The sequence below is a fragment of the Budorcas taxicolor genome, chromosome 4, assembly GCF_023091745.1.
Source record: "Budorcas taxicolor isolate Tak-1 chromosome 4, Takin1.1, whole genome shotgun sequence".
NCBI classification, from domain to species: domain Eukaryota; kingdom Metazoa; phylum Chordata; class Mammalia; order Artiodactyla; family Bovidae; genus Budorcas; species Budorcas taxicolor.
In genome coordinates, this window is record NC_068913.1 from 89,832,007 (window position 1) to 89,859,431 (window position 27,425).

The 27,425-nt window shown below is 37.9% G+C and overlaps 1 protein-coding gene across 1 annotated transcript in view; it reads right to left on the reverse strand.

Annotated features, from left to right (window-relative positions):
- WASL (WASP like actin nucleation promoting factor) overlaps window positions 1–27,425 on the reverse strand; it is an 81,666-nt gene that overhangs the window by 31,157 nt on the left and 23,084 nt on the right. The window contains exons 2-4 of the mRNA XM_052638585.1: window positions 5,608–5,742; window positions 2,901–2,987; window positions 1,211–1,307 (exon numbers count right to left, since the gene is read on the reverse strand). Coding sequence (XP_052494545.1) covers window positions 1,211–1,307; window positions 2,901–2,987; window positions 5,608–5,742 — 319 coding nt within the window. The remainder of the gene's footprint in view (window positions 1–1,210; window positions 1,308–2,900; window positions 2,988–5,607; window positions 5,743–27,425) is intronic.

Consider the following 27,425-nt stretch of genomic DNA (forward strand, 5'->3'; position numbering starts at 1 on the left):
TTCCAGGGAGCCTCTGGCCTACCACCACAACACGTCACTGAAATAGGAACTGAACCTCAAATTCTTCCACAGAATTAAATTCTTCCACAGCATGGAATCAAGCGGTAAACAAACCTAGCTCCAAAAAGAAGTAAAAAACAATAGGTGCCTAATAATTCTATTCACTCATTACACAGAGGATATAATAAGATGACAGCGAGGCAACAACTCAGTTCATTTTATTTTCATTTTGCACATTACCTCCTTCTTGGAAACCCATTAAAATAAGTTAACATGTATAAAATGTAACACATGCCTTTACATTCCTGTGCTTTTTCATGACTTATTCCCTCTTACTGGTAAAGCAGATCCTTGAATACAGTGATTTTCAAACTGGGGTAACGTATACTTGGACGTACAAAAAGACTTTTCAAGGAATATATGAGCATAGCTAGTTTCAAGGGGATCTATTTGCTTGTCACATCTCCCATAAGCTATTTGTCCTATAAGTGATCTGCTTAAGAAGATGATTCTGGAGAGGTTCACTTTTCCTAATCACCTTTCTCCCACTTTACAACAGGGATGCCTGGTATTTGACTACTGTTGAGTAGTTAGTTCTACATCAATGAATTTAAAGCTCTATATTATCCTGCATCATTTGCTAATGTCTTATATATATTAGAGTCTCATGCATTAAACTAAGTTCCTTATGATTTTATAAAATACAACATTAGGTATAAAACACAGAAAAAGCAATGTTTACAGATCTTGTTTGCAATTTTGCATATCTGCTTCTAGGCTTGTCTAAAGTCTTTGTTCACAAAATATAAAATACTTTTTAAAATGTGAGTTACAAATAATGGAATAAAAATGCAAACATTAAGAGTCAGTGTATGTTAAATATTATCAACAAAAAAGATTATTGGAGTTCTCTAAAAAAATCTTATAAAAAAAAACAAACAATAAAAATAGTAGTTTTTTAAAAGGAAAATTAGTGACCTGTTTTGTGTAAAGGGCCAGATAGTAATTACTTTAGGCTTTGTGCTTCACAGAGTCTTTGTCATAACTATCCAACTATGTTGTGGGAGAAAATATAGTCAAGGACAGTATGTAAACCAACGAGCAGAGTTGTTTTTAATAAAACTTTGTTTACAAAAATAGATGGCAGAACAGATATGTCCCGTAAGCTATAGCCAGCTCCCGTTTAAAGAAATTTTTAAAAAATGCTTACCAGATTTCCTTTGTCGTCGTCCCAACAAGTCTGTAACTGCTTTTCGGAATTTTTTTGCTTCTTCTTCATTGGCAAAATTAAGAGCAACTTGACAGGTCTGAAATATTTTCAACAGAAAAGGTAAACAACAAAACCCATAAATTTAGCTTTATTTAAGTTAATAACCAACAAAAGTACATTTCTGAAGAAATCAAGCTTCACTTTACTAGCACACAAGAACTTACTTTATCACTTGAATAATTTAAGAAGGCAAAAAGCATGGAGAAGGTAGAGTAAAAGACTACTATTATGTTACAGTAGACACGCAAATGTTAAACTGATGCTTCATCTTCAATAAAAAAAAGTGAACAGAATTTGATCCTTCAATAGATCTCTGTAAACATTTGGATTTGAAAAGGCAAACACTAGAAACATTGATCAAATGCAGATCAACTCTTTCTTTTTTATGATTTTATTTTGCAGCTTAATTATAGGTATTCACATACATTATTAAAAGTGTGAGAACACACTGACATTATTATGGCATTTAGTCACACTTTTATATATGTACATATATTTACATACAATGAAGAAAAATGTGAAAAATAACAAAGAAAGAAGAAAATACATTTTGAAAAGACAGATATATCATCTAATCCAACCTTTTATTGTACAAAATCTAGGAAATACAAATATGAAAACAAAGAATATTAAAGTCACTCATCGTCTAGTCCTCCCTCAGACAACTCCTGTGAGTATATAGTACAAAAATCATTCTAACATTGTCCCCCAGTATGTTGCTGTTGTTGCCATTGTTTAGTTGCTAAGTTGTGTCCATCTCTTTTGTGACCCCATGGGCTGCAGCCCTCCAGGCTCCTCTGTCCATGGAATTTCCCAAACAAGAATACTGGAGTAGGTTGCTATTTCCTTCTCCGGGGGATCTGCCCAACCCAGGGGTTGAACCCGCATCTCCTGCAGTACAGGTGGATTCTTTACCCCTGACCTACCAAAGAAGCCCTGTTCCAGGTACAGGCAATAAATTTTTAAAATTCTGTTTCCCCTGTCTCACTTTCCCTGGTGACTCAGACAGTAAAGAATCTGACTGCAATGCGGGAGAACTGGATTCGATCCCTGAGTCAGGAAGATCCCCTGGAGAAGGGAATGGCTACCCACTCCCTTTCTTTCCTGGAGAATCCATGGAAAGAGAAGCCTGGTGGGCTACCGTCCATGGGGTTGTCAAGAGTTGGAGAGAAGTGAACAGCTAACATTACTGTATTTTAGTACTCTTCTAGGTCATGAACTATTCTTTCACAAAGTAATTTGTATGGCAATATAATCTTCAATATTTAAAAGTTGCCATGGATTAGGGGTTTCATTTTTATGGACAGGAAAACTAAAATTCAGAGAGTTAAACTATTTGTCCAAAATCACACAGACAGGTTAAAACTATATGCCCAAAGACAGAGAAGATGAAAAAGAAACCTTTTCCACATGCCAAATTATATTTACATTCCTCTCGGAAACCTTTTTTTTTCCCTTTAAATCTTAGCCGTTGCTTCCTATTAAGGCGTTAATATCTGTGACTAGGCTTTTAAAAGTAAAATAATTCCTTACATTTTGTACAATGGATTTACACAAAAAGCACATACTTTCCACAGACAAATGTAAACAAAACTACACTAAACAGGGAAATAAAGGAAATATGACTTACATCTCCAGCAAAGGTATGAAAATATCCTCTAGGACTATTATATACAAAGTTATTGTATAGCTCTTGTTCCCACAATAGTTTCCCATCCTAGAAAAAAACAAAAGTTGAAGTAAGAGTTACCAATAAGAAAACCTCTAGGAATAAAAAAGAAAGGAACAAAAATAAAGGAGATGACTCATATTAGGGCACTGTTTATATTAACAGCCTTTACACACAGAGCACATATATGTACACATAAATGACACATAAATAACATATAAATAATACACACATAAATAACATATCACATAATTTAATAAGTAGCAACAAAACAGTAAATATTGGATAATGTTTCTTCCATAAAAATTACATACCAAGTGAGTTGAACTCAGTATGCTAAGATATAATCTTGTTAGCCAAGCATTTCCAAATATATACTTGGTCAAATATATATCTAGAACAATTACTAGATCATCAATGTTAAAAGTGGTAAGATTCTTTTGTACATGCACTGATTATCAAAGCATAGTTCTATCAGCAGTATTTAGAGTGTACACTATCAAATATTACTCGATTTCATTCTCCTTTCCTCAATTCTGTAGACGTTGAGAGGGTTAACTACGTCTTCTCTGTACTGTTCATTAACAATCTTTGAATTTCTAACTTTTGCAGAGTGGTCTCCTAATTAATTATCATTAATTCTCTAAAATTAATTCTGATCAATTAATTCTCCAAAAGAATTGATGCTTTTGAACTGTGGTGTTAGAGAAGACTCTTGAGAGTCCCATGGACAGCAAGGAGAACAAACCAGTCAATCCTAAAGGAAATCAGTCCTGAATATTCATTGGAAAGACTGATGCTGAAGCTCCAATACTCTGGCCACCTAATGAGAAGAACTGACTCACTGGAAAAGACCTCGATGCTGGGAAAGATTGAAGGCAGGAGAAGGGGACGACAAAGGATGAGATGGCTGGGTGGCAACACCAACTTAATGGACATGAGTTTGAGCAAGCTCTGGGAGTTGGTGATGGACAGCAAAGCCTGACGTGCTGCAGTCCATGGGGTCACAAAGATTCAGACACGACTGAGGGACTTAACTGAACTCCTGATTAAACACTGGGAGAAGTACTATCAATCATGAGCAGAAAGAGAATGATGATTAAAGTGTACAAGGTTATACTATGGTTAAGGGATCCATGAGTGACTGTCATATCGATAGCCCTAGTACAAGAAATATAATTAACCTTAATACCAAATGTGGCTAATTGTAATATTTAGCAATGGTTATCTATAATTGGAGATGACTGGTTAGGGAAATATAATCACAACCCTATTCTGAAATGCAAGGTTCCACCTAGACCACCAATTCAAAAGTATTTTAAAATGCTGTACACACGTAATGGGGCTTCCCTCATAGCTCAGTCAGTAAAGAATCTGCCTGCAATACAGGAGACCTGGGTTCAATTCTTGGGTCAGGAAGATCTCCTGGAGAAAGAAATGGCAACCCACTCCAGTATTCTTGCCTGGATAATTCCAAGGACAGCGGGGCCTAATGGTCTGCAGTCCATGGGGTCGCACAGAGTTGGACATGATTTAGCGACTCAACCACCACCACACATATTATGACCTTTATAATGGAATCTCCTTCTTCTCCTTGGAGTTCTATGTATATCTGCTTTCTAAATAGTGCTTTTCCTTGCTGATGAGAAAAGGACTTAGGAGTGTCTTTTAAACTATGCGTCTGTTCCCCACCCCCCGGAATCGCTGCCATGGTTGAACTCCTGTTAGTAACAAGAGTACACCACATCTCTGAGCTGTCTTGAAGTATGTGAAATGCGTGTTACAAATTACTAATTTACAAAGGGCAGTGACTTAAACTTACTTACTCTCAGGGAAATACTCCGCAACAGACCCAGATGGTCAGTGCACTTTACAAATAAATAAGCCAAAGCCCAGAAAAGTAAAGCAGTTTGATTACACCCTATTTAATCGTAAGTACTGTCTAGAAGTTCAAAGTTAGTTTTATTTTTTTGTAACTACAACCCTATTATACTTATTGCCACACATAAATATTAAGTAAGGAGGCTTACCCACAGAAAATATTTTAAAAGATAAACAGAGACTTCATCTCAGCAAAAAGATGATTTCTACAGTGACTATCAGAGATGAGTTCCTGACAAAGGGCATCCAATCTAAGACAAGGTGGATTTACACCTGAGACAGAGGGATACAAAGCTGGGAAAATCTGAATATACCTATGCTGAGAAACAACATAAAATAGGCAGCAAATACATTACTATAGATATTGTATAATACTTTAAATCCAGGCTGCAGTAAATAAGAACACACCAAGCTAAGATACACTTTCGTAGTTCCCTGAAAGAACTATATATGCTAGTCTGTGATGGACAGGATGGAATAAAAAGAGTATCATTAGAAAATAAGAGAATGTGGGAAAAGTCCAGATCCAAAAGAAAAAAAAACAGACAAACCAGGAAAACCTTTAATGTGTGGATAGATAATATGGGGAACTATTCACATTTGGCTTAGGGTTTACTGCCAATTTGATCACAACGCCCATGCTTCAATATCTTGAATCAAGCTTCACTCTTCTAATATTAAGTTTAATTTAAATATTACATAAAGGATAAACAAATCTATACTAAATTACAGTTGAGGTAGAAAACCTAATCATCTACACTTTAAGTGAAGGCAAAACAAAACTCACCTTGATATCAAATATTCTTAAAAAATAAGATCTCTGTGGATTGTCCTTAACAAGACAAGCAACACCACTGCACTTCTTTGACCACATACAGTTCCGATCTGCTGCATACAACTGTACCACTGCCGAAGACATGGTCTGCAAAACATCAAATTTATAGCCATTAGATTTAAAATTCGCTATGATAACCAAGCCCCTACTAACACCTTGAATGCAATCTCACAAGAGACACTGAACCGAACCCCCTGCCAACCTGCTCCTAAATTCTGGACCCGAAGAAACAAAAACGTAATAAACATTTATCATTATTTTAAGCTATGTTTTGAACTAATTTCTTATGTAGTAACACATAACTAATACAATAACTATACTAAAAATAGTTACTGAAATATGCATTGAGGCTTAACATGTATAAGGAATGTGCTAATAAGCACTTTTAAATATAACTCAATTTTTATTACTATTAAAGCTTCATTTTATGCTTAAGAAACCCAAAGTTACAGAGGATACTTTGCCCAATATCACACAGTTGAGTAGCAGAACTCAAATTCTAATCTAGGCAATTTTTAACTTCAGATCCTGTATTCTTACTCCCAGTACTATATACTGTTTTCCAATAAAATGAAGTGAAATTCAAAGTTGCTCAGTCGTGCCCAACTCTTTGCAACCCCACGGACTATACAATCCATGGAATTCTCCAGGCCAGAATACTGGAGTGGGTAATCTCTCCCTTCTTCAGGGGATCTGCCCAACCCAGGGATCAAACCCAGACCTCCTGCAACTGCAGACGGATTCTCCACCAGCCGAGCCACCAGGGAAGCCCATAAAATGGCCATCTGAGCAACAAAGTAGTAGCTATTGGTAAAGTCTGACTTCCATAAAACAGTTAACCCATTAAGTATAGGTACTAAGTCAAATCTGAAAGCAAGATTTATGCTTATTAATTACAGTGCTGGTAACTTTGAACATATATTGAAAGATGAATTCTAACATATCCTTTTTTTTAAAGATGGTAAAACTGAGGGAAAAAAAGATTTTAAGTGAACTGCACCTGGCCATACTGCTTGAAAGCTATAATGAAGATATGGAAATGATCTGAGTGACTACTGTCCAAATTCTCCCATTACCCTTTTAGACGCACAGGAAAGGAGTTAATTCACTGTGTGCAATGGATACCTTAGAACATGCATTAGGGTTTTGTAGCTGCCACCTCCCTCATGATGATATCATGAGACAGTCAAAACTTTCATTTAATTCTAAATTAAGTTTCCTATATACTACAATCTAACATGGAACTATTCAATCCCAATTTTTGTAAGAGTAATACACCCATTTACAGGTCAGCACTTATAAATCCTCTGAAAACAATAATTTTTTCTGATCCAGAAATCTTACTCCTAAACTAGAAATTAATAATATAAAACTAAAAATTGTATTTTTAATATAAATAAAAACAAAATATTTATATAAATATAAATTAATTATGTTTTAAAAACAGAACACATTTAAATAACCACAAATAGGAGACAATTATGATTTGGTATATCAGTTCAATGAATACTGGGCATTGTGAAAAAAAGACAGACTACATTAAGATTTAGAGATGAAACTGTTTTGGTTTACTTAACTATGCCTGGGGAATGCCTTCTCTTGATAAGAGAATTCCAAAGACCAATTAATAAACTCAGAAATCACTGTTCTGCTAGAGACCAAAATTTCAGAAAGACTTTCCCAGGTAACAGTGATTGATGATGTTTTTAACTTTTGCAGACCAATCTCATCTTTATATTTCATAGACAGCCATGAACAGGACACAAAGCAGCAGGAAAAATTCCACAAGAGCCAGCTGAAAAATTATGAAGACAGCTCAGAAACTAGGACACTGGGTTTTAAAAAAGTAGATTGAAGAATGTGGGTGTGCCCTTGGCCTGTTTAGAACATACCAGTGAGCTGTAAGTGTACAGTCTTAACATGACACCTCCACAGGCATCTTGACCCTAAACCCCTAGCATTGAAAATATCAGAAAAATAGATTTTGTGTCTATTAACCGAAGATGTTAAAAATCAAGTTGAAAACTTTAAAAATCAGATGAGAAAACTTGTTTACCAAGGAAAATTCATATTAATTACAGCTTTTAATATGGTGCTATAAAAATGTGGTTATTTCTAAAAAGAAAAACAATTAGGAATTTAGATACCAAGAAAAAGTCCTAAGAGGCTTCTGACTTTATTTTTTAACTAGAAAACAAGAAGTCACAGCTTGCAAAAGGAAATATATATATATATTATTAAAGAGTTTGAAATTCCATTATGGAAATTTCCTTGTCAAAGGAACAAACATTAACAGTGTAAAACACTGTCTGGATGTATATATGGACTTAATAACAATCACAAATACCCCCAAATCTCATTTAAATATTTACATAAATGTAAAACAAAATCTTAAAACATCAGCTTTTAAGATTTAAAGATCTGGGAAACAATTTTATAATTCTCTATACAAATATGGTTGGCATTATAAACCTTAGTCTAAAACAATTTACAAAATTTTAATACTAAAGGACACAACTAATAAGCAATTTTCAGTAATACAATTTTTAAAATTTGGTACAATGTTACTGTCAGTCTAAGTGTGCCTATTTCATTCCTTCTTAAACTGTCAAAGTCTGAAAACGATATATTACAGCACCTTATAAAAGCCTTTTCTGATTAATTCAGAATAATTATAAAGACTAGCATAACATTCAATATACAAATGCCAGAAATAATAAAAACAGTGACTATCCCTAAAACTCTAGATTGACAGTGGCTTAATTAAGTTTTTAAAAACATTCCTTCCATTCCTTTAAAATAATTATAGCTAATCAACTCAACTACTTCTTGTCTTTCATAATCAAGAAGGTATTCTTGAAAAACAACCTAAGGACAAGTGCGTAGGAAAGGAAATCAGTCTGTTTCTTAAGCTCAATAATGTTAGGGTGAAAATTTGTTAATAATTAAAAGAAAAAAAAGTACTAAATCAACTTTCATAGAAACAGAGTCTGACCTATCTCACTCATTGCTGACATTTTAGTGCTGAGTTATTCCAACAGTTCATCAGTCCTCAGAACTTTCACTGTCAAGGACAGAAATAAAATGGAGGATGAATTCTGGGATGTGAATCCCTACCACTGTCCTTCAGCAGGGCACTTCCACCTCTCTGGGGTTGACTGCAACAGCCAAGAAGCATTTCCCTGATTCTCTAGGTTTAAATGACTTTTCCTTCATGTTTCTAGAAACACAGTATCCTGTATAAAATCTTGTCACATCACACATCTTATTCTAAAGTAGAATAATTTTCTAAATTATTGGTAGACTGTAATTCCCTTCAGTACCTAAAAGTTTTATAAGCCTATATTCTACTTCACCTGTACTTTGCCCCAAGTGAGCAAACACGTTAAATTAAAAATTTCATATATGATTTTGATAATGATACTATGATAATGCAAAGAGATTGACCTTTTTTTTAGGATACACATCCTCAAATATTTGGGGCATCATATCAGCAACTTATTCTCCAGTGATTCAGAAAATAATATACGCATATACATACACATAGAGAAAACCATGGTAAAATGTTATAAACACTTGACAAACATGTTTGAAGGGTATATGGGAATTCTTTGTACTGCATTTACAACTTTTCCATAAGTACAAAATTATCTTGAAATAGAAAAAGTTTAAAGCACAAATGATTCATAACAAGGGGGGGATTGTTCATCCCCTTCCACAGTCAGGACAGTCTTAGGAAGCAGGCTCTCTTTTCAGAGTCAATGCTACCTCCCCACACATACTAGCAACTTCGGCGACCCAAGACTAAGGAAACTGCCACTTCCGAGTACCTCTATATTAACACTTTATTAAAAGGGGTTTCATCTTGAATAAGACTCAAATCACACTATCAGAACAACCACATTATATAACAGGTCAGAATAAGAATTTTGAGCAAAGAAAACAGACATTTCTTTATTGTAGAATCAGCTGACAGGGAAAAGACTGAAAGATATCAGGACTTACAGATCCTTGCTTGACAATCAACTGTCTACAACAAGTACTAAGATGTAATACTTAATAATTGTCTACAATGATTATTGTTTTATTAATGAAAAAAATACAATGGTGTTAAATTCAGACATTTCCAATGAATATTAAGAATAAACTGTGAAAAAAGAAATCATTTGACTGAATAAATAAAAGTCTTTTCTGCAATCACAATGGCCCAGATTACTAGTCAAAACATTTCAGCTTTTTTTAATGTGCATTTGTAGCCCCAAGTTTCTAAAATCTAACTTGCGAAAAATCAATCCTAAGTTTTCTTATTACATAAAAGCTAAGTTTTAAATATATTCTTACTGTGAGGATGTATTTATATGAAATGCCCCATTACTGTCCTGAACATGAAATTTTAATATGATACATAAATGGAATTTTAAAAGTTAAGAAAGGTAAGGAGTTTGGTTGTTTCTCCATTAAAAAAATTAACTATAAAAATTTGAATTTTTATAATTAATTATACAGTGATCTCAAAGAGCAATTTCCTAAATAATTAACTTATAACAACACTTTTGTTTCATGGTAGAAGAAAGCTGAGCGCCCAAGAATTGATGCTTTTGAACTGTGGTGTTGGAGAAGACTCTTTCTTGAGAGTCCCTTGGAATACAAAGAGATCCAACCAGTCCGTTCTGAAGGAGATCAGCCCTGGGATTTCTTTGGAAGGAATGATGCTGAAACTGAAACTCCAGTACTTTGGCCACCTCATGCGAAGAGTTGACTCATTGGAAAAGACTCTGATGCTGGGAGGGATTGGGCGCAGGAGGAGAAGGGGACGACAGAGGATGAGATGGCTGGATGACATCACTGACACGATGGACTTGAGTCTGAGTGAACTTCGGGAGTTGGTGATGAACAGGGAGGCCTGGCGTGCTGCGATTCATGGGGTCGCAGAGTCGGACACGACTGAGAGACTGAACTGAACTGAACCTAACAACCTAATACGGAAACCACCATTTGAAAAATAGCAACAAGATTAGTAAGTGGTAAATACCAGTAAAAATCATCTAGAAAAAGAAAGCACAAATAATTCATTCCGGAAAGAAGAGATTTTTTATCACCTGGTAATTTCCACAATGAGAAATAATCAGAAAAAGAAAAAAAAAAGAGAAGGGTAGAGATTAAAAAAGCATACATCAAAGACAGAAGGCTCCACAAAGAATAGTATTTAAAGAAACCACAACAACAAACAACACTGAGGACTAGATAAGGAGGAATATAAAAGCAGTAACAAACAGAATTGCAACAGGGAAGAAAAATGGAGCAAGACTAAAAACAGCTATTGCCTTAGGAAGAGGCACAAGAAGTCTTTAAGGTCTTACTAGCTATTTAAGAAAACTGGTGCTGGATATATTCATTCATCACATGTTTATTGAGCACTTATTCAGTTCAGTTCAGTTGCTCAGTCCTGTCCAACTCTTTGCAGCATCATGAACCGCAGCACGCCAGGCCTCCCTGTCCATCGCCAACTCCAAAAGTCCACCCAAACCCAGGTCCATCGAGTCGATGATGCCATTCAACTATCTCATCCTCTGTCGTCCCCTTCTCCTCCTCCCCTCAATCTTTCCCAGCATCAGGGGCTTTTCCAGTAAGTCAGCTATTCACATCAGGTGGTCAAGTATTGGAGTTTCGGCCTCAACATGAGTCCTTCCGATGAACACCCAGGTCTGATCTCCTTTAGGATGGACTGGTTGGATTTCCTTACAGTCCAAGGGGCTCCCAAGAGTCTTCTCCAACAACAAAGTTCAAAAGCATCAGGTGCTCAGCTTTCTTTATAGTCCAACTCTCACATCCATATATGACCACTGGAAAAACCATAGCCTTGGCTAGATGGACCTTTGTAGACAAAGTAATGTCTTTGCTTTTGAATATGCTGTCTAGGTTGGTCACAACTTTCCTTCCAAGGAGTAAATGTCTTTTAATTTCATGGCTGCAATCACCATCTGCAGTAATTTTGAGTTCAGTTCAGTTACTCAGCCATGTTGGACTCTCTGCAACCCCATGAATCACAGTACGCCAGGCCTCCCTGTTCTTCACCAACTCCTGGAGTTCACTCAAACTCATGTCCATCGAGTTGGGGATGCTATCCAGCAGTAATTTAGGAGCCCCCCAAAATAAAGTCAGCCACTGTTTCTCCATCTATTTGCCATGAAGTGATGGGACCGGATGCCATGATCTTAGTTTTCTGAATGTTGAGCTTTAAGCCAACTTTTTCACTCTCCTCTTTCACTTTCATCAAGAGCTTGTTTACTTCTTCTTCACTTTCTGCCATACGGGTGGTGTCATCTGCATATCTGAGGTTATTGATATTTCTCCCGGCAATCTTGATTCCAGCTTGTGCTTCCTCCATCCCAGCATTTCTCATGATTATACTCTGCATATAAGTTAAATAAGCAGGGTGACAATAAGCCTTAACGTACTACTTTTCTTATCTGGAACCAGTCTGTTGTTCCATGTCCACTTCTAACTGTTGCTTCCTGACCTGCATACAGGTTTTTCAAGAGGCAGGTCAGGTGGTCTGGTATTCCCATTGCTTTCAGAATTTTCCACAGTTTATTGTGACCCATACAGTCAAAGGGTTTGGCATAGTCAATAAAGCGGATGTTTTTCTGGAACTCTCTTGCTTTTTCGATGAGCCAACAACCGTTGGCAATTTGATCTCTGGTTCCTCTGCCTTTTCGAAAACCAGCCTGAACATCTGGAAGTTCAAGGTTCATGTATTGCTGAAGCCTGGCTTGGAGAATTTTGAGCATTGCTTTACTAGCGTGTAAAATGAGTGCAACTGTGCAGTAGTTTGAACTTTCTTTGCGACTGGAATGAAAACTGACCTTTTCCAGTCCTGTGGCCACTGCTGAGTTTTCCAAATTTGCTGGCATACTGAGTGCAGCACTCTCACAGCGTCATCTTTCAGGATTTGAAATAGCTCAACTGAATTCCATCCCCTCCACTAGCTTTGTTCGTAGTGATGCTTCCTAAGGCCCACTTGACTTCACATTCCAGGATATCTGGCTGTAGGTGAGTGATCACACAATCATGATTATCTGGGTCATCAAGATCTTTTTTGTATAGTTCTTCTGTGTATTCTTGACACCTCTTCTTAATGTCTTCTTCTGTTAGGTCCATACCATTTTTGTCCTTTATTGAGCCCATCTTTGCATGAAATGGTCCCTTCATATCTCTAATTTTCTTGACAAGATCTCTAGCCTCTCCCATTCTGTTGTTTTCCTCTATTTCTTTGCATTGATCGCTAAGGAAGGCTTTCTTATCTCTCCTTGCTATTCTTTGGAACTCTGCATTCAGATGCTTTTATCTTTCCTTTTCTCCTTTGTGTTTTGCTTTCTGTCATTTCAAAGCTATTTGTAAGGCTTCCTCACACAGCCATTTTGCTTTTTTGCATTTCTTCTTCTTGGGGATGGTCTTGCTTCCTGTCTCCTGTACAATGCCACGAACCTCCATCCATAGTTCATCAGGCACTCTGTGTATCAGATCTAGTCCCTTAAATCTATTTCTCAATTCCACTGTATTGTCATAAGGGATTTGATTTAGGTCATACCTGAATGGTCTAGTGGTTTTCTCTACTTTCTTCAATTTCAGTCTGAATTTGGCAATAGGAGTTCAGGATCTGAGCCACAGTCAGCTCCCGGTCTTGTTTTTGCTGACTGTATAGAACTTCTCCATCTTTGGCTGCAAAGAATAAAATCAATCTGAGCACCTATTAGGTTGGTGCAAAGATAATAGCAGTTTTCGACCGTGAATTTAAATCATTATCCAGTTCAGTTGCTCAGTCGTGACCGACTCTTTGGGACCCCATGAACCGCAGCACACCAGGCCTCCCTGTCCATCACTAACTATCACCAACTTCCGGAGTTCACCAAACCCATGTCCATCGAGTCGGTGATGCCATCCAACCATCTCATCCTCTGTCGTCCCCCTCTCCTGCCCTCAATCTTTCCCAGCATCAGGGGCTTTTCAAATGAATCAGCTCTTCGCATCAGGTGGCCAAAAGTATTGGAGTTTCAGCTTCAACATCAGTCCTTCCAATGAACACCCAGGACTGATCTCCTTTAGAATGGACTGGTTGGATCTCCTTGCAGTCCAAGGGACTCTCAAGAGTCTCCTCTAACACCACAGTTCAAAAGCATCAATTCTCTGGTCTCAGCTTTCTTTATAGTCCAGCTCTCACATCCATACATGACCACTGGAAAAACCATAGCCTTGACTAGACAGATCTTTGTTGACAAAGTAATGTCTCTGCTTTTGATTATGCTGTCTAGGTTGGTCATAACTTTCCTTCCAAGGATTATAACTAGGCTCACATATTTATTAATCACAATAGCAACCATTACAATCATCACATTTTCACCAATGGGAAATAAGTTTATTTATTCCTGTGCATAAAAACCCATGCGTTAGGATTCACTGAACTCTTGCAAAGCATTTTCTGCATCCTGCTGGTTGTGGAAGCACTTTCCCTGCAAAAAAGTTGTTGAGATGCTGGAAGAAGTGTGATCTGTTAAGTGAGAGGTTAGATGAACATGGGGCTTCCCTGTGGCTCAGCTGGTAAAGAATCCACCTACAATGCAGGAGACCCAGTTCGATTCCTGGATTGGGAAGATTCGCTGAAGAAGGGATAGGCTACCCACTCCAGTACTCAGGCCTGGAACATTCCAAGGACTGTATAGTCCACGGGGTCCCAAAGAGTTGGACACGACCGAGCAACTTTCACTCACTCACTCAGATGAACGTGGTGGATGAGGAGGAACTTCGTGGCCCAATCTGTTCAACTTTTGAAGCACTGGTTGTGCAACACGCAGTCAGGCACTGTCCTGGAGAAGAATTTGGCTCTTTCTGTTAACCAATGCCAACTGCAGGCCTTGCAGATTTCTATGCATCTCATTGATCTGCTGAGCATACTTCTCAGATGTAATGGTTTCGAGAGCATTCAGAAAGCTGTAGTAGATCAGACTGGCAGCAGGCCACCAGGGACCATGACCTTTTTCTGGTGTAAGTTTGGCTTTGAGAAGTGCTTTGCAGCTTTTTCTCAGTCCAATCACAGAGCTGGTCTTTGTCAGTTGTTGTATAAATCCATTTTTCAATGCATGTCACAATCCCATCGAGAGATGGTTCAGTGTTGCTGTATATAAAATGATGATGCTTCAGAATGACAATTTTTTTGATTTCTGGTCAGCTTTGCAGCCATGACATTAAAAGATGCTTAGTCCTTGGAAGGAAAATTATGACCAACCTAGACAGCATACTGAAGAGCAGAGACATTACTTTGCCAACAAAGGTCCATCTAATAAAGGCTATGGTTTTTCCAGTGGTCATGTATGGATGTGAGAGTTGGACTATAAAGAAAGCTGAGCGCTGAAGAATTGATGCTTTTGAACTGTGGTGACGGAGAAGACTCTTGAGAGTCCCTTGGACTCCAAGGAGATCCAACCAGTCCATCCTAAAGGAGATCAGTCCTGAATATTCATTGGAAGAACCAATGCTGAAGCTGAAATTCTGATACTTTGGCCACCTGATGCGAAGAGCTAACTCATTGGAAAAGCCCCTGATGCTGGGAAAGATTGAGGGGAGGAGGGGACGACAGAGGATGAGATAGTTGGATGGCATCATCGACTCAATGGACATGGGTTTGGGTAGACTCTGGGAGTTGGTGATGGAAAGGGAGGCCTGATGTGCTGTGGTTCATGGGGTCGCAAAGAGTAGGACACAACTGAGCGACTGAACTGAACATAAGGTACCCACTTATTAAGCTTTTTAACCTTTCCAATTTGCTTCAAATGTCAAATAACCATAGAATGGTTGACACTGAGTTCTTCAGCAACTCCTCATAGGAGTTTCAAGAGGAACAGCTTCGATGATTGTTTTCAAGTGGTCACTGTCAACTTCTGATGGCCAGCCATTACGCTCATCTTCAAGGCTCTCATCTCCTTGCAAAATGTCTTGAACTACCACCACACTATATGTTTGTTAGCAGTTTCTGGGACAAATGTATTGCTGATATTGTGAGTTGTCTCCACTGCTTTATGACCCATTTTGAACTTGAATAAGAAAATTGCTAGAATCTGCTTTTTATCTAACATCATTTCCATAGTCTAAAATAAACTGCAAATAATAAGTCATTAGCAAAAAAACATAGTGAGAAACGTACATTAAAATGATGTCTAATATAACCACATTTAAGAATGTATTCCAATATCAAAGGCAAATTGCAACAATGAAAAAAAATCACACCAATCTAATATGAACACAGGCTTGTGATAAATGGGGGTGGGGTGGGAATAAAAGAGGTGTTGAACACAAAAATGAATTACACACATACTCATGAAACGTAAGTTCTAATGGGCAGGCAGATATTAGTAACTATTACAAATGCTATAAAGGGACAATCCAGTATGCAAGGAAAGTGTAACAGCTACCCAGCATGAAAAGGTTTCCCTGAAGTGACACTGTACTTGAAGGGTGAAAAGGGATGAGTCACGTGAGCAAACAGTTTGCGGTTAAGTGGAAAGGAAGCAGCACCCCAGGCAGACAAAGCAACAAAGACCCTACCATGGGAAGTGCTAGCGGAGTTTTAGAAGCTGCGCGGGGTGGGAGATAAGAGAGTGGTGTGGCATGAAGTTACAGACCATATCAAAACAGCATCAAACATCCCTCTCTCTGGTTGAGAGATATCTTCAGACATATACAGCTTGTAGATATGGTACAGTGGGTTAATCGTTCCTCTAACGGCCCTGGATGCCCCCTCAGGGTCCAAGTTCTTTTATCAATATATACACTCTCCTTCCCCCACTGACCCTAGGGGAGTGTCATGTGACTTGCTTTATTTACTTATTTATTGGTTGCAACAAAGGTTCATCTAGTCAAAGCTATGGTTTTTTCAGTGGTCGTGTATGGATGTGAGAGTTGGCCTATAAAGAAAGCTAAGCTCCGAAGAATTGATGCTTTTGAACTGTGCTGTGGGAAAAGCTCTTGAGAGTACCTTGGACAGGAAGTAGATCCAACCAGTCCATTCTAAAGGAAATCAGCCCTGAATATACACTGGAAGGACTGATGCTGAAGCTGAAACTCCAATACTTTGGCCACCTGATGCGAAGAACTGACTCATTGGAAAAGACCTTGATGCTGGAAAAGACTGAAGACGGGAGAAGAAGGGGACGACAGAGGATGAGATGGTTGGATGGCATCACCGACTCAATGAATATGAGTTTGGGTGAACTCCGGGAGTTGGTGATAAACAGGGAGGACTGGTGTGCTGCAGTCCGTGGGGTTGCAAAGAGCTGGATACAAGTGAACTGAACTGAGGTCTTTGTTGCTGTGCTTTCTCTAGCTGTGGAGTCAGGGCTACCCTTTGTAGCAGCACATGGGCTTCTCATCACGGTGGCCCCTCTGGTTGCAGAGCACAGAGTCTGGGTGCACAGGCTCAGAAGTTGTGGCGCATGGGCTTATTTGCCCTGTGGCATGTGGGATCTTTCTAGACCAGGGATTGAACCCATGTCTCCTACACTGATAGGCAGACTTTTATCCACTGTACCACCAGGGAAGTCCTATATGACTTGCTTTAACCAATAAGACTTCAGCAAAGTACAGCTTGAAAAGCCTTGCACACTGTGGCCTGCCCTCAAACCTAGGTGAAAGGTCACACACACGGAGAACATGGCCCCCGGCACGTTCCCGCCTTTGCTGATGAGCCCAGCTTGCAGCAGACCTGCCAGATGAATGCTACTGCACGAGCGAGCTTAGGTGACAGGAGCAGACTAAACACCCAGCCAATACTTACAATTGTGAAAAATAAATTGATACTACTTTTTAAGAAAATGTGTATTTATTTATTTTTAGCTGTGCTGGGTCTCTGTTGCTGCACGGGCTTTCCTCTGCTTGCGGCGAGTGGGGACTATTCTCTAGCTGTAGTGTGTGGGCATCTCACTGTGGTGGTTTCTCTCACTGCAGGGCACAGGCTCTAGAGCATTCGGGCCTCATGTTTATTGCCGCACGTGGGCTCAGCAGTTGCGGCTCAGGGGCTCTAAAGCACAGGTTCCACAGTTGTGGCGCACAGGCTTAGCTGGTCGGCGGCATGTGGGCTCTTTCCAGACCAGGGATCAAACTCATGTTTCCTGCACTGGCAGGTGGATTCTGCACCACTGAGCCAACAGGGAAGCCCTGATATCTCAAAATCACAAAAACCTTAGTGGTATTTGCAGCAATAGCTATGAGATGCAGGGTACTTTTTTAAGATATTAACACTAAAAAGCATGACGTGTAATCCTGGAGAAGGAAATGGCAACCCACTCCAGTATTCTTGCCTGGAGAATCCCACAATCCTAAGCCTGGTGGGCTACTGTTCATGGAGTCACAAAGAGTCAGACACGACTGAGTGACTAAGCACACTGACATATAATAAATAGGTAACTTAGCTCCTTTCTCCATTTCTTTTATATTGAACCTGCACTCACTAAACCACTCACAGCCACACATCGTCACATGGTGCCTGTGATTTAAACTCATACATACACTGTAAACTGTATGGCACAGATCTTCAGCATTGCCTGCAAACAATCAAAATTATAGACGCTAGAATTACAAACGACAAGGCCTGCTGTACTCTTAATTTTATACTTCAAAGATAATTACAGATAAAGGCTCTGAGAGGAATACTGATCTCATTACAGACTGGGTCATCTCATACACACTGGTAGGTAAGGACTCTGTTAAAAAGTGTCAGCACATAGGTATGGCTTGCTCTCTTCTGCCTCTCCCTTTCTTGCAGCTTATGTGGACTTCCTTAAACGTTGTTCTTTTTCCTCTTCTGATGCCTTTTCTCTTTGTCTGCTTCTCTCTTGCCAGGTCAGTTGGATTACGGTAAAACTTGAAGTTCAGGTTTGGGTTTTCAGGGAACGAAGGTGGGATGCTCACCTCAGTTAACCAAAGTTTAACATTACCAGCTGAAACCCAAGCACCTTAATGACAAACAAACTAATAGGTGTATGCGTGTGTACAGTTTCTACTACCACTTTCCTTTGCAAGTAACAGTTCTGAATGAGAGGGTAGAAAGATAGGTATTTTGGTCACTGATAGGATTTGGGTATTCCTGAATCTTAAAGCCAAATTATTGTCTGATACCATTTCACCGTAAATTTATCAAGCATATAATCCAACCCTCTCATTTTATAGATGAGGTCACCTTGTTTTGCCAAAGGTCATATATTGGTCAGCTCTGGATACATTTGTTTTCTGTTCACTATACATGATACCCATGGATTCATCCCAGTTCCTATACTGTCATATTTTTACCTTATCCCATCTAAATGATTCTATAAGAAACATATACCCTTAATATAACTTCATTCCTCTACGGATCCATTTGGTTTAAAATTTTTATGTTATTCTTGGAGAGGGAAGGGAGAGGATGGAGGCGGTGAAGGTAGTGGAAAACAGAAGATTACTAGTGCATGAGAGAAAAGGACTTTTATGAAAAGAGAAAATTCAACCAGATACATGTTCTATGCTCTAAGGAGTCAGGCAGATTTACCAGAAAGTCAGTTAAGTTTAAGTTTCAGGTCCTTTATTTCGAGAAGCCCCTTACAAGGCGTGGCTTATTTCCCTCTGCAAGACACAGGAAGTAGCAGCAACACCACTCTCATTCCTAGGGGGTCTTCTCCAGCTACTTCTTGAAGGTGATCTTGGTATATTTAACCCAAGGATGCCTTATCTCAATGTCTGTCCAGCCCCAGAAATGACCAGTCCCTTCTGGACCACATGATCCACCCAGACCCAATCTTAAACTCTGAGCAAAAGGATCTGAATAAATGCTGTCTAGCTCCCTCCTAGGGGTGGAATACTATGACCAAACTTCATGGACATTTCTGCGGGAGGGGTCAGTGGTCCAGCCACCTGAGATCAGAGAGGTGTTTTTACAAGGCAAGAAGCACCCTCTAAGCAAAGTGAAGAAAAGTAGAGATGTGCTATTACCAGTAACTGTTTTCAAAAAATTCCTTTCAGCTTTACACCTATCAATAATAGGAAACAATAAATTGTCATCAAATGTATTACATAATAAGCAGGAGTCTTTTTCTGTAAAGTCACCAGGCAGTTAATATTCTAGGCTTTGTGGGCCATTCGGTCTCTTTCAACTTAACACTGTAGTGTGCAAACCCAGCTACAGGTAATTTGGAGGTGCTTGTGTTCCAACAGAACTTTATTTACAAATTCAAGTAGGCTGGATTTTTTAATAAAGGCCATAGCTTGCCAAGCCTTGGACAGAGGAATGTTTCTCTCCACAGAAAATATAAAATTGTTGTCATGTACATAGGTGATTGACAATATGTGGTCAAAAACTGTAGATAAAAAATATTAAGGAGGTGTATCACTCAGTAATAGCAGAAATTACAATAGTAAGAATCTATTTTTCTGGATTTTGTGATCTTTATGGTATTTCTCATTTGTTGTGATTCTTCTCTACTTCTGTTTTTAGATTTTAGACCCTTTTTTTAAAGACAGCATCTCCAAACTGTACAAGCTTCAGGCCCCAAGACCTGGATCAGCCTTACTTGGGGTGAGAAAATGATGCACTGGTTAGAGCAACAAAATTCTGAATCCAAAAAAATGAACTATCTAAGCTAATATATTCCTTTTGCCAAACCAAACTTAACAGTTATTTTTTACATACAATGATCTTACCCACAAAGAAAACTGTGACTGAGCAACTTCCAAAATACTACTGAATGAAACAGATCGAAAAGGCCAATGGTTATGTGTTTGGTGAGAGGAGCAGGGTCAGGAGGGAGGGGGCTCCTTTATAATCAGTTTTTCATATAACATTCTTTGCTGTTGTTCAGTCACTAAGTCATGTCCAACTCTTTGTGACCTCATGGACTGCTGCACATCAGGCTCTTCTCTCCTCCAAAATCTTAAGTTTGCTCAAATTCATGTCCACTGGGTCAGTGATGCAATCTAATCATCTCATCCTTTGCTGCCCCCTTCTCTTTTGACCTTCAATCTTTCCCAGCATCAGGGTCTTTTTCAGAGTCAGCTCTTCACATCAGGTGGCCAAAGTATTTGACTCAGGATCAAATCCAGGACCCCTACATTGGGAACTTGGGAGTATTAGCCACTGGACCACCAGGCAAGTCCCATAACATTCCTAATAGATGATTAAATAGCATCTGCTTGAATGCTGGCTGTAATAGGGAAGCTCACCACTTAAGGTAAAAACTATCTCATCACTAAGCAACTCAGTTAGAAAATTCTTAATACTTAACTTAAACCTGGTTTTCTATCAACTGCCACTTGTAGGTATTTTAACCTTTATTCATTTAAATACTCGTTGCGTGTTTCCTATGCAGTTGGTATGGTGCTAGGTGCATAGCTACAATATAAAACTGGAGATGTGTACTGTCCCCACTAATTACAGCATACTTAGTTCTGTACAATGCCAAGAACTCTTTCACTTCCAATAGAAACATGCCCTCACAACCCTATTTCTCAGGTCATCTCCTTTTCAACTAAAATTTATTTTGATCATCATCATCTGATCTCACTTATGGATTCCTTACCAGTCTGGCTGCCCTTATTAGTCTGGTAAAATGAAGCAGATGATATTTAGATGTGGTCTCATCAATGCAGGATATTAGCAAAATGATGGGGGAAATAATTTATTCCCAATCACAAAAAGGAAAGCATGTATAGCTTCATTCTCATCTATCACACACTGTATGTTGAAGACACGCGAGTTTGTTTTTGTCTAACTCATTACCCTTTCTCATATGCTTATCTTCCATTTCAATTCCATGCTCTCAAATGCAACACACCCTGTATCTCACCTCCTTTTACCTGGCTAACTCTGCTCATCTTTCAAATCTCAGTTCAGAGGTCACCTATGGACTCCACTTAACCTACTATTATAGCTTACTATTTATGAGGATAAGCAACATGATCTTGCCTAACAAAACTTTGGTCAGATTCAGTCATCAAAAATAAGGGGGAGGATGCAGTTCCTCTTTTCACTAGGTTTTACAAAGAAGATTCTCTTCTAAAAAGTCAATCAACTGTTTAGGTAATTAAGGTCCTTAGGGCTTCCCTGGTGCCTCAGAGGGAAATAATCTGCCTGCAATGCAGGAGACCTGGGTTTGATCCTTGGGTCAGGAAGGGAATGGCAATCCACTCCAGTATTCTGGCCTGGAGAATACCATGGACAGTGGAACCTGGCGGACTCTAGTCCACGGGGTCACAAAGAGCAGGACAGGACTGAGTGGCTAACACTTTCACTTTCAAACTACACAAATGAACAAATGATTGGGTTAAACATTTTTTGGATAGGAAATACTATCCAAAACAGTATTTGGATAGGAAATACTAAACAATAAAATGGAATATAGAATTAAAAAGCCAACAAGAAGCAAACATGCTGAGAAATTTAAAGTTCATTTGAAAGAAACAAAAAGCCCTGAACAGGAAAAATTATGAGCGCTGATGTAGCTAGTACAGGGGTTTCCCCATCAGTACTCATAGATAATAAGAACAGTTCTGCTGGAAGGAAGCCTAATGGAGTGCTTCCTTAACAAAAGAATTGCCATAAATCCCCTACGGTACAGCCCATGCACTCAGAAAAGAGAGGCAGGCAATAGAGGCAGGCATTATTCAAACTTGCTTATGTGGAACAGTAATAAATTTATAAAGCACTGTAATAAATTTATAAAACACAGAGAAAAGTCTTTAGTAATCAGGAGGGATGAGAAATATATACTCAAAGATAATATACAGTGTAAAAGAAGAGCTATAATTGACTGGCAATAACCCTAAAAAGTCTTACCATGGTCAAGATGAATAAATTCATAAGGTAAGATAGTTTGCATCTAACACAAGGAAATACAACACAGTAAAATATATGGTACCCAAAATGTTCACATAGATAATTTAGCTTATCATATAGAAATTAAAATAAGTTCAGTTTGATGTATTTAAATTAGAGTAATGGAGTAACTCATTTTAGAAAGACTTCCATCAAAACTATTAAAATAAATTTAAATCTTACATTTATTAAAACAAACCTTCAGAACTTTAAAACTGCCCAAAATTACTCAGGCAACTGGAATTTTCTAGATCAGTTAAAAATACCTACTCAATTCATTAAATAAGCCACAGTTCAGCTATTAATGGGATACTAAACAGCTGCCTAAAAAAGAAATGAAGAGGCTCTTTAAGTCTAAATAACACCATTATGTGAGAAAAAAGCAAAATATAAAATGAAGAGTATAGTACAGTATTTGTGTGCAATAGTGGAAGCAAGAATAAATAATTTTCGTTGCTTAAATATGCATAAAACAATCTGGAAAAAGACATGGTGGTTGGTGGTTTAGTCTCTAAGTCATGTCCAACTCTTGCCACCCCATGGACTGTAGCCTGCCAGGCTCCTCTGTTCATGGGATTCTCCAGGCAAGAAGAGTGGGTTGCCAACTGGAGTGGGTTGCCATTTCCTTCTCCAAAAGAAAAAGACAGAAAAAACTAGTAACAGTTGCCAGTTGTTTAGGGGTTTTGTGTGTGTGCATGGGTTTTACCAGGCAAATGCAGGATGGGATAGGACAAAAATATTTCTTCTCATACATTTAATTTTAAACTATGTAAATATTTTAGCTTTTCAAATAATTAAATATTGATTTGAAAAATATATCCACACCAAAAAAACACAAAAGACCTATTCAAGTCATATCATGGTACAAGTCTGAGAAAAATAAAAAAGATAATCTTTCCGGTTTAGAAACTATAACCAAGAAAGAATTTCTAGTAGTTTTCAAAAGTTTTTCCCCTTTAAAAAAAAAAAATTAAAAGTGAACATTGCTGAACAGAACATATTAGAGTGTCTAAAGCTATAAAGAGAAAAGCAAACTTTGGCTAGTACGGGGAGATAGTCTGTGTCTGTAAAGAAGGTAAAGTCTATGATTTCTTTCACAGACTTTCTCTTTGAGTCTTCTGAACTCTTAAACATGATTAATCAAGATAAGCAAGTTTAAAATTCAATCGACTATCCCCCACATTTGTTATAATATAATGCAGCAATTCATAATTATCCAAGCTTTTAAATGCAATCATAGGAATGTGCATACATATTTTATATATAAGCAGATTTAATTTGCTTGACTTTCATATGTACAATCAAGCTGGGAGAAGGGCATGCAAAGAGAAGCTTTAACTAAGAGTAAGGAACAATTTAAATTCAACATACATGCTAACTTAAGGAATTAATGTACAACATTTGAGAGTCTCATACATTATACATAAGAATCAGATAAGCAAAAAAAGAGGGAGGGATAGGCAAGACCTTCCCAAAGTTGTTTTTAAGATTTATACTTTATTATTACAGCTTCACTGGTGGCTCAGATGGTGAAGAAACTGTGTGCAATGTAAGAGAGCTAGATTCAATCCCTGGGTTGGGAAATTCCCCTGGAGGAGGGCATGGCAACCCACTCCAGTATTCTTGCCTGGAGAATCCCATGGACAGAGGAGCCTGGTGGGCTACAATCCATGGGGTTGCAAAGAGTCAGACATGACTGAGTGACTAAGCACAGAACATACTTAATTACAACTTCTTAAAAGACTTAAAAATGTAATGTAAAACATTAATAATGATCTAGTCAGTAATCAGAAAAATAAATTTACTCAATAAACCAGGTTTTATCCTCAGAAAACTCAATGTTGTTAGTTTCAAAAGGCAATTTTTATTCAAAATGTGTGAGCCAGTATGTCTAACTCTGGTTATTATTACTGAAATTGAATGACCATGCATAACTAGATGTTAGACTGCAATCCCTACAAAGGAGTAAGGTATTAAAAGGTATATCATATTAGTTTTCCTTTTAAAAAAACTTTACCATTTAATAGATCAAGAACTTGTGGGTAGCAGGGGCAGGAGACAGGAGGGAATATGAGGATTTTTACATAGTAAGAAAAGTTTCAGTATTCCTCGGTTTTCAGCAAGTGGGTCAATGAAAATAAAGAGAACCAGAAAACAAACAAACAAACACAAAAACCAAGCTTCCAAACACACACAAGACACTCTTCACACCTTTACCATCTGCAAATCTAGGATCAAAGTTGTAACTAAAAAACTGAAACTCCAATACTTTGGCTACCTGATGCAAAGAAAGGACTCACTAGAAAAGACCTGGAAGCTGGGAAAGATTAAAGGCAGGAGAAGGGGATGACAGAGGATGAGATGGTTGGATGGCATCACTGACTTGATGGACATGAGTCTGAGCAAGCTCTGGGAGTTGGTGATGATTTGGGAAGCCTGACATGCTGCAGTCCACGGGGTCCCAAAGAGCTGGACACAACTGAGCGACTGAACTGAACTGTAGTAAAGAGTAAACAATTTTTAATAATGATGCCTAAAGAAGTTTTAGGTCAGTGAGAGATCAAACCATCCTGGACTGTATCTTAACTGGATATTCACTAGCTTTTATCAACATATAATAAACCAACACTGCTGCAGGTGCTGCTTGTTCCCAACCCCCAATACTTCTAATTGTTAGTGACCTGTTGCCTCTCTCCAGGGACAAGCACAGAGGCTACAGCTCTGTCAGTTTAGATTCTCTCCTGGAAATTTAGTTTTCCAAACGGAGTCACAAGACTAAGGAGTTCAGGGAGATAACTGGAGTTGAGAGACGGTCCACTGACTCCTGTCACTATTCTCAGAGCCTCCCAGCCTCCTACTGTTCCTGAAATTTTATTGTTCAATTCTGTTCTGGAGTCCATGGGATCCTCTGGTAGCCAACACATTCCTTTTCCCTCAACATTAGCTGTTTAACATTTCCTTGACACATCCAATGAAGCATTTATCACTGAATGATTTGTTATAGGTTGCTATGTGAGGTCTGCTTCACCAATAAACACTGTTTATCTACTGAAGACAAAGGCCATGTATGTACCCTCACCCCTAGCACAGTATTTCATATGCAGTGTGCACTCATTCACTGAATGAAATAAAAAGGATGGAAAGTGAAAGGATTCTTAGAATCATATTAATTATTGCTACATTATCAAAATTATTTTAAATATTTTTTAGAAAAGTAGCAACTGCTAATCTGTGGTATTTAAATTATTTTTAGAAGAATGACAGCAATTCTCTTCTTGGCACCTAAATTAACCATAAACATCTATACGACATGGTGAAAACCTTCAGTCAATGCAATGCCATTCCTAATATTTAAACTGCCACAAAACACAGGAATCTGCTTCCACCACAATCTCTACCCACAGAAAAGGGGATCATACTTCCACCCACAGAAAAGCATACCAAAGTCAAAATATACTTTGAAAAAGAAGAATGCACTTTCCCCACTAATTTTCAAAGCACGTCAAGGCCAGTAAGATGAGCACAGAAGCAGGAAACAATTTCCAGTATGCTGAGCTAAATAAACAAACTATTTAGTGGTTTTTAAGTGAACCTAAAAAATAGACAGTGCTAATTTTTTAGAGTATAGTCAGTCCCATCCATCTAGATCCAGTTCACATTTATAGAACACGTCAAAGTAGAATATACATTCTTTTCAAACTTACCTGTAATAATCACCAAGACAGACCATGTTCTGGGCCATAAAACACAACAAAAAGGAAATCATACAAAGTATGTTCTCAGACAACAATGTAGAAATCAATATAACAAAGACAGTTGAAGATTTTCAAAACATTTGGAGATGAAACATACTTCTAAATAACAGGTGGATCAATGAAATCTCAAGAGAAATCTTAAAATATTTTGAACTAAATGAAAATGAAAACATGACTTATCAAATTTTGTGGAATGCAGCAAAAGCAGTGCTTAGTGGAAAATTTATAGCACTGAATCAATGTATGAGAAAAGAAAAAAAAATCTAAAATCGATAACATAAGTATATGCTTTGGGAAACTAAAAAGAAGAGCAAATTAAATCCAAAGCAAAAGAAAAGAAGAAAAATAAAATTTGCATCAGCAATCAATGCAATTGAAAATGGGAATAAAGAAATTAAAAGATCAATAAAATTAATATATTTTTATCAAGATTAAATAAGAAAAAAAGAGCTAAGACACAAATTAATAACATGAGCGCCCAGAAGAAGATCCACATAAACACATGCAACTGATCTTTGATTAAGGAGCAAAGACAACCCAATGGAAAAAGGATAATCCTGAAATATGGACAACCACTTACAAAAACAACAAAATCAATCTAGATACTGCTCTTACACACTTCACAAAAGTTAATTTTAAATTGATCATAGAGTTAATTGCCAAATGTGAAGCTGTAAAACCTTCTAAAAGATAACATAGGAAAAAATGTACATGACCCTGGGTTTCATGAGGACATTTTAGAAACAAGAGTGAAAGCACTACCTACAAAAGAGAACAATGATATACTGGACTTCATTAAAAAAAACTTCTGCTCTGCAAAAGAAACTGATACATGAAAAGCCACAGACTCAGTGAAAATATGTATATAAGAAACAAACTATCCAACTAAAACTTGGGCAAAAAGACTAAACAGATACCTCAGCAAAGAAGATACACAGAAAGCAAATAAGCATACAAAAAGATACTCAGTATCATACAGCATTAGAAATGGCTAATTAAAACAATGAGACATGACTATAAACCTATTACTGCTAAGTCGCTTCCCTCCTGTCCGACTCTGTGCTTCCCCATAGATGGCAGCCCACCAGGCTCCCCTGTCCCTGGGATTCTCCAGGCAAGAA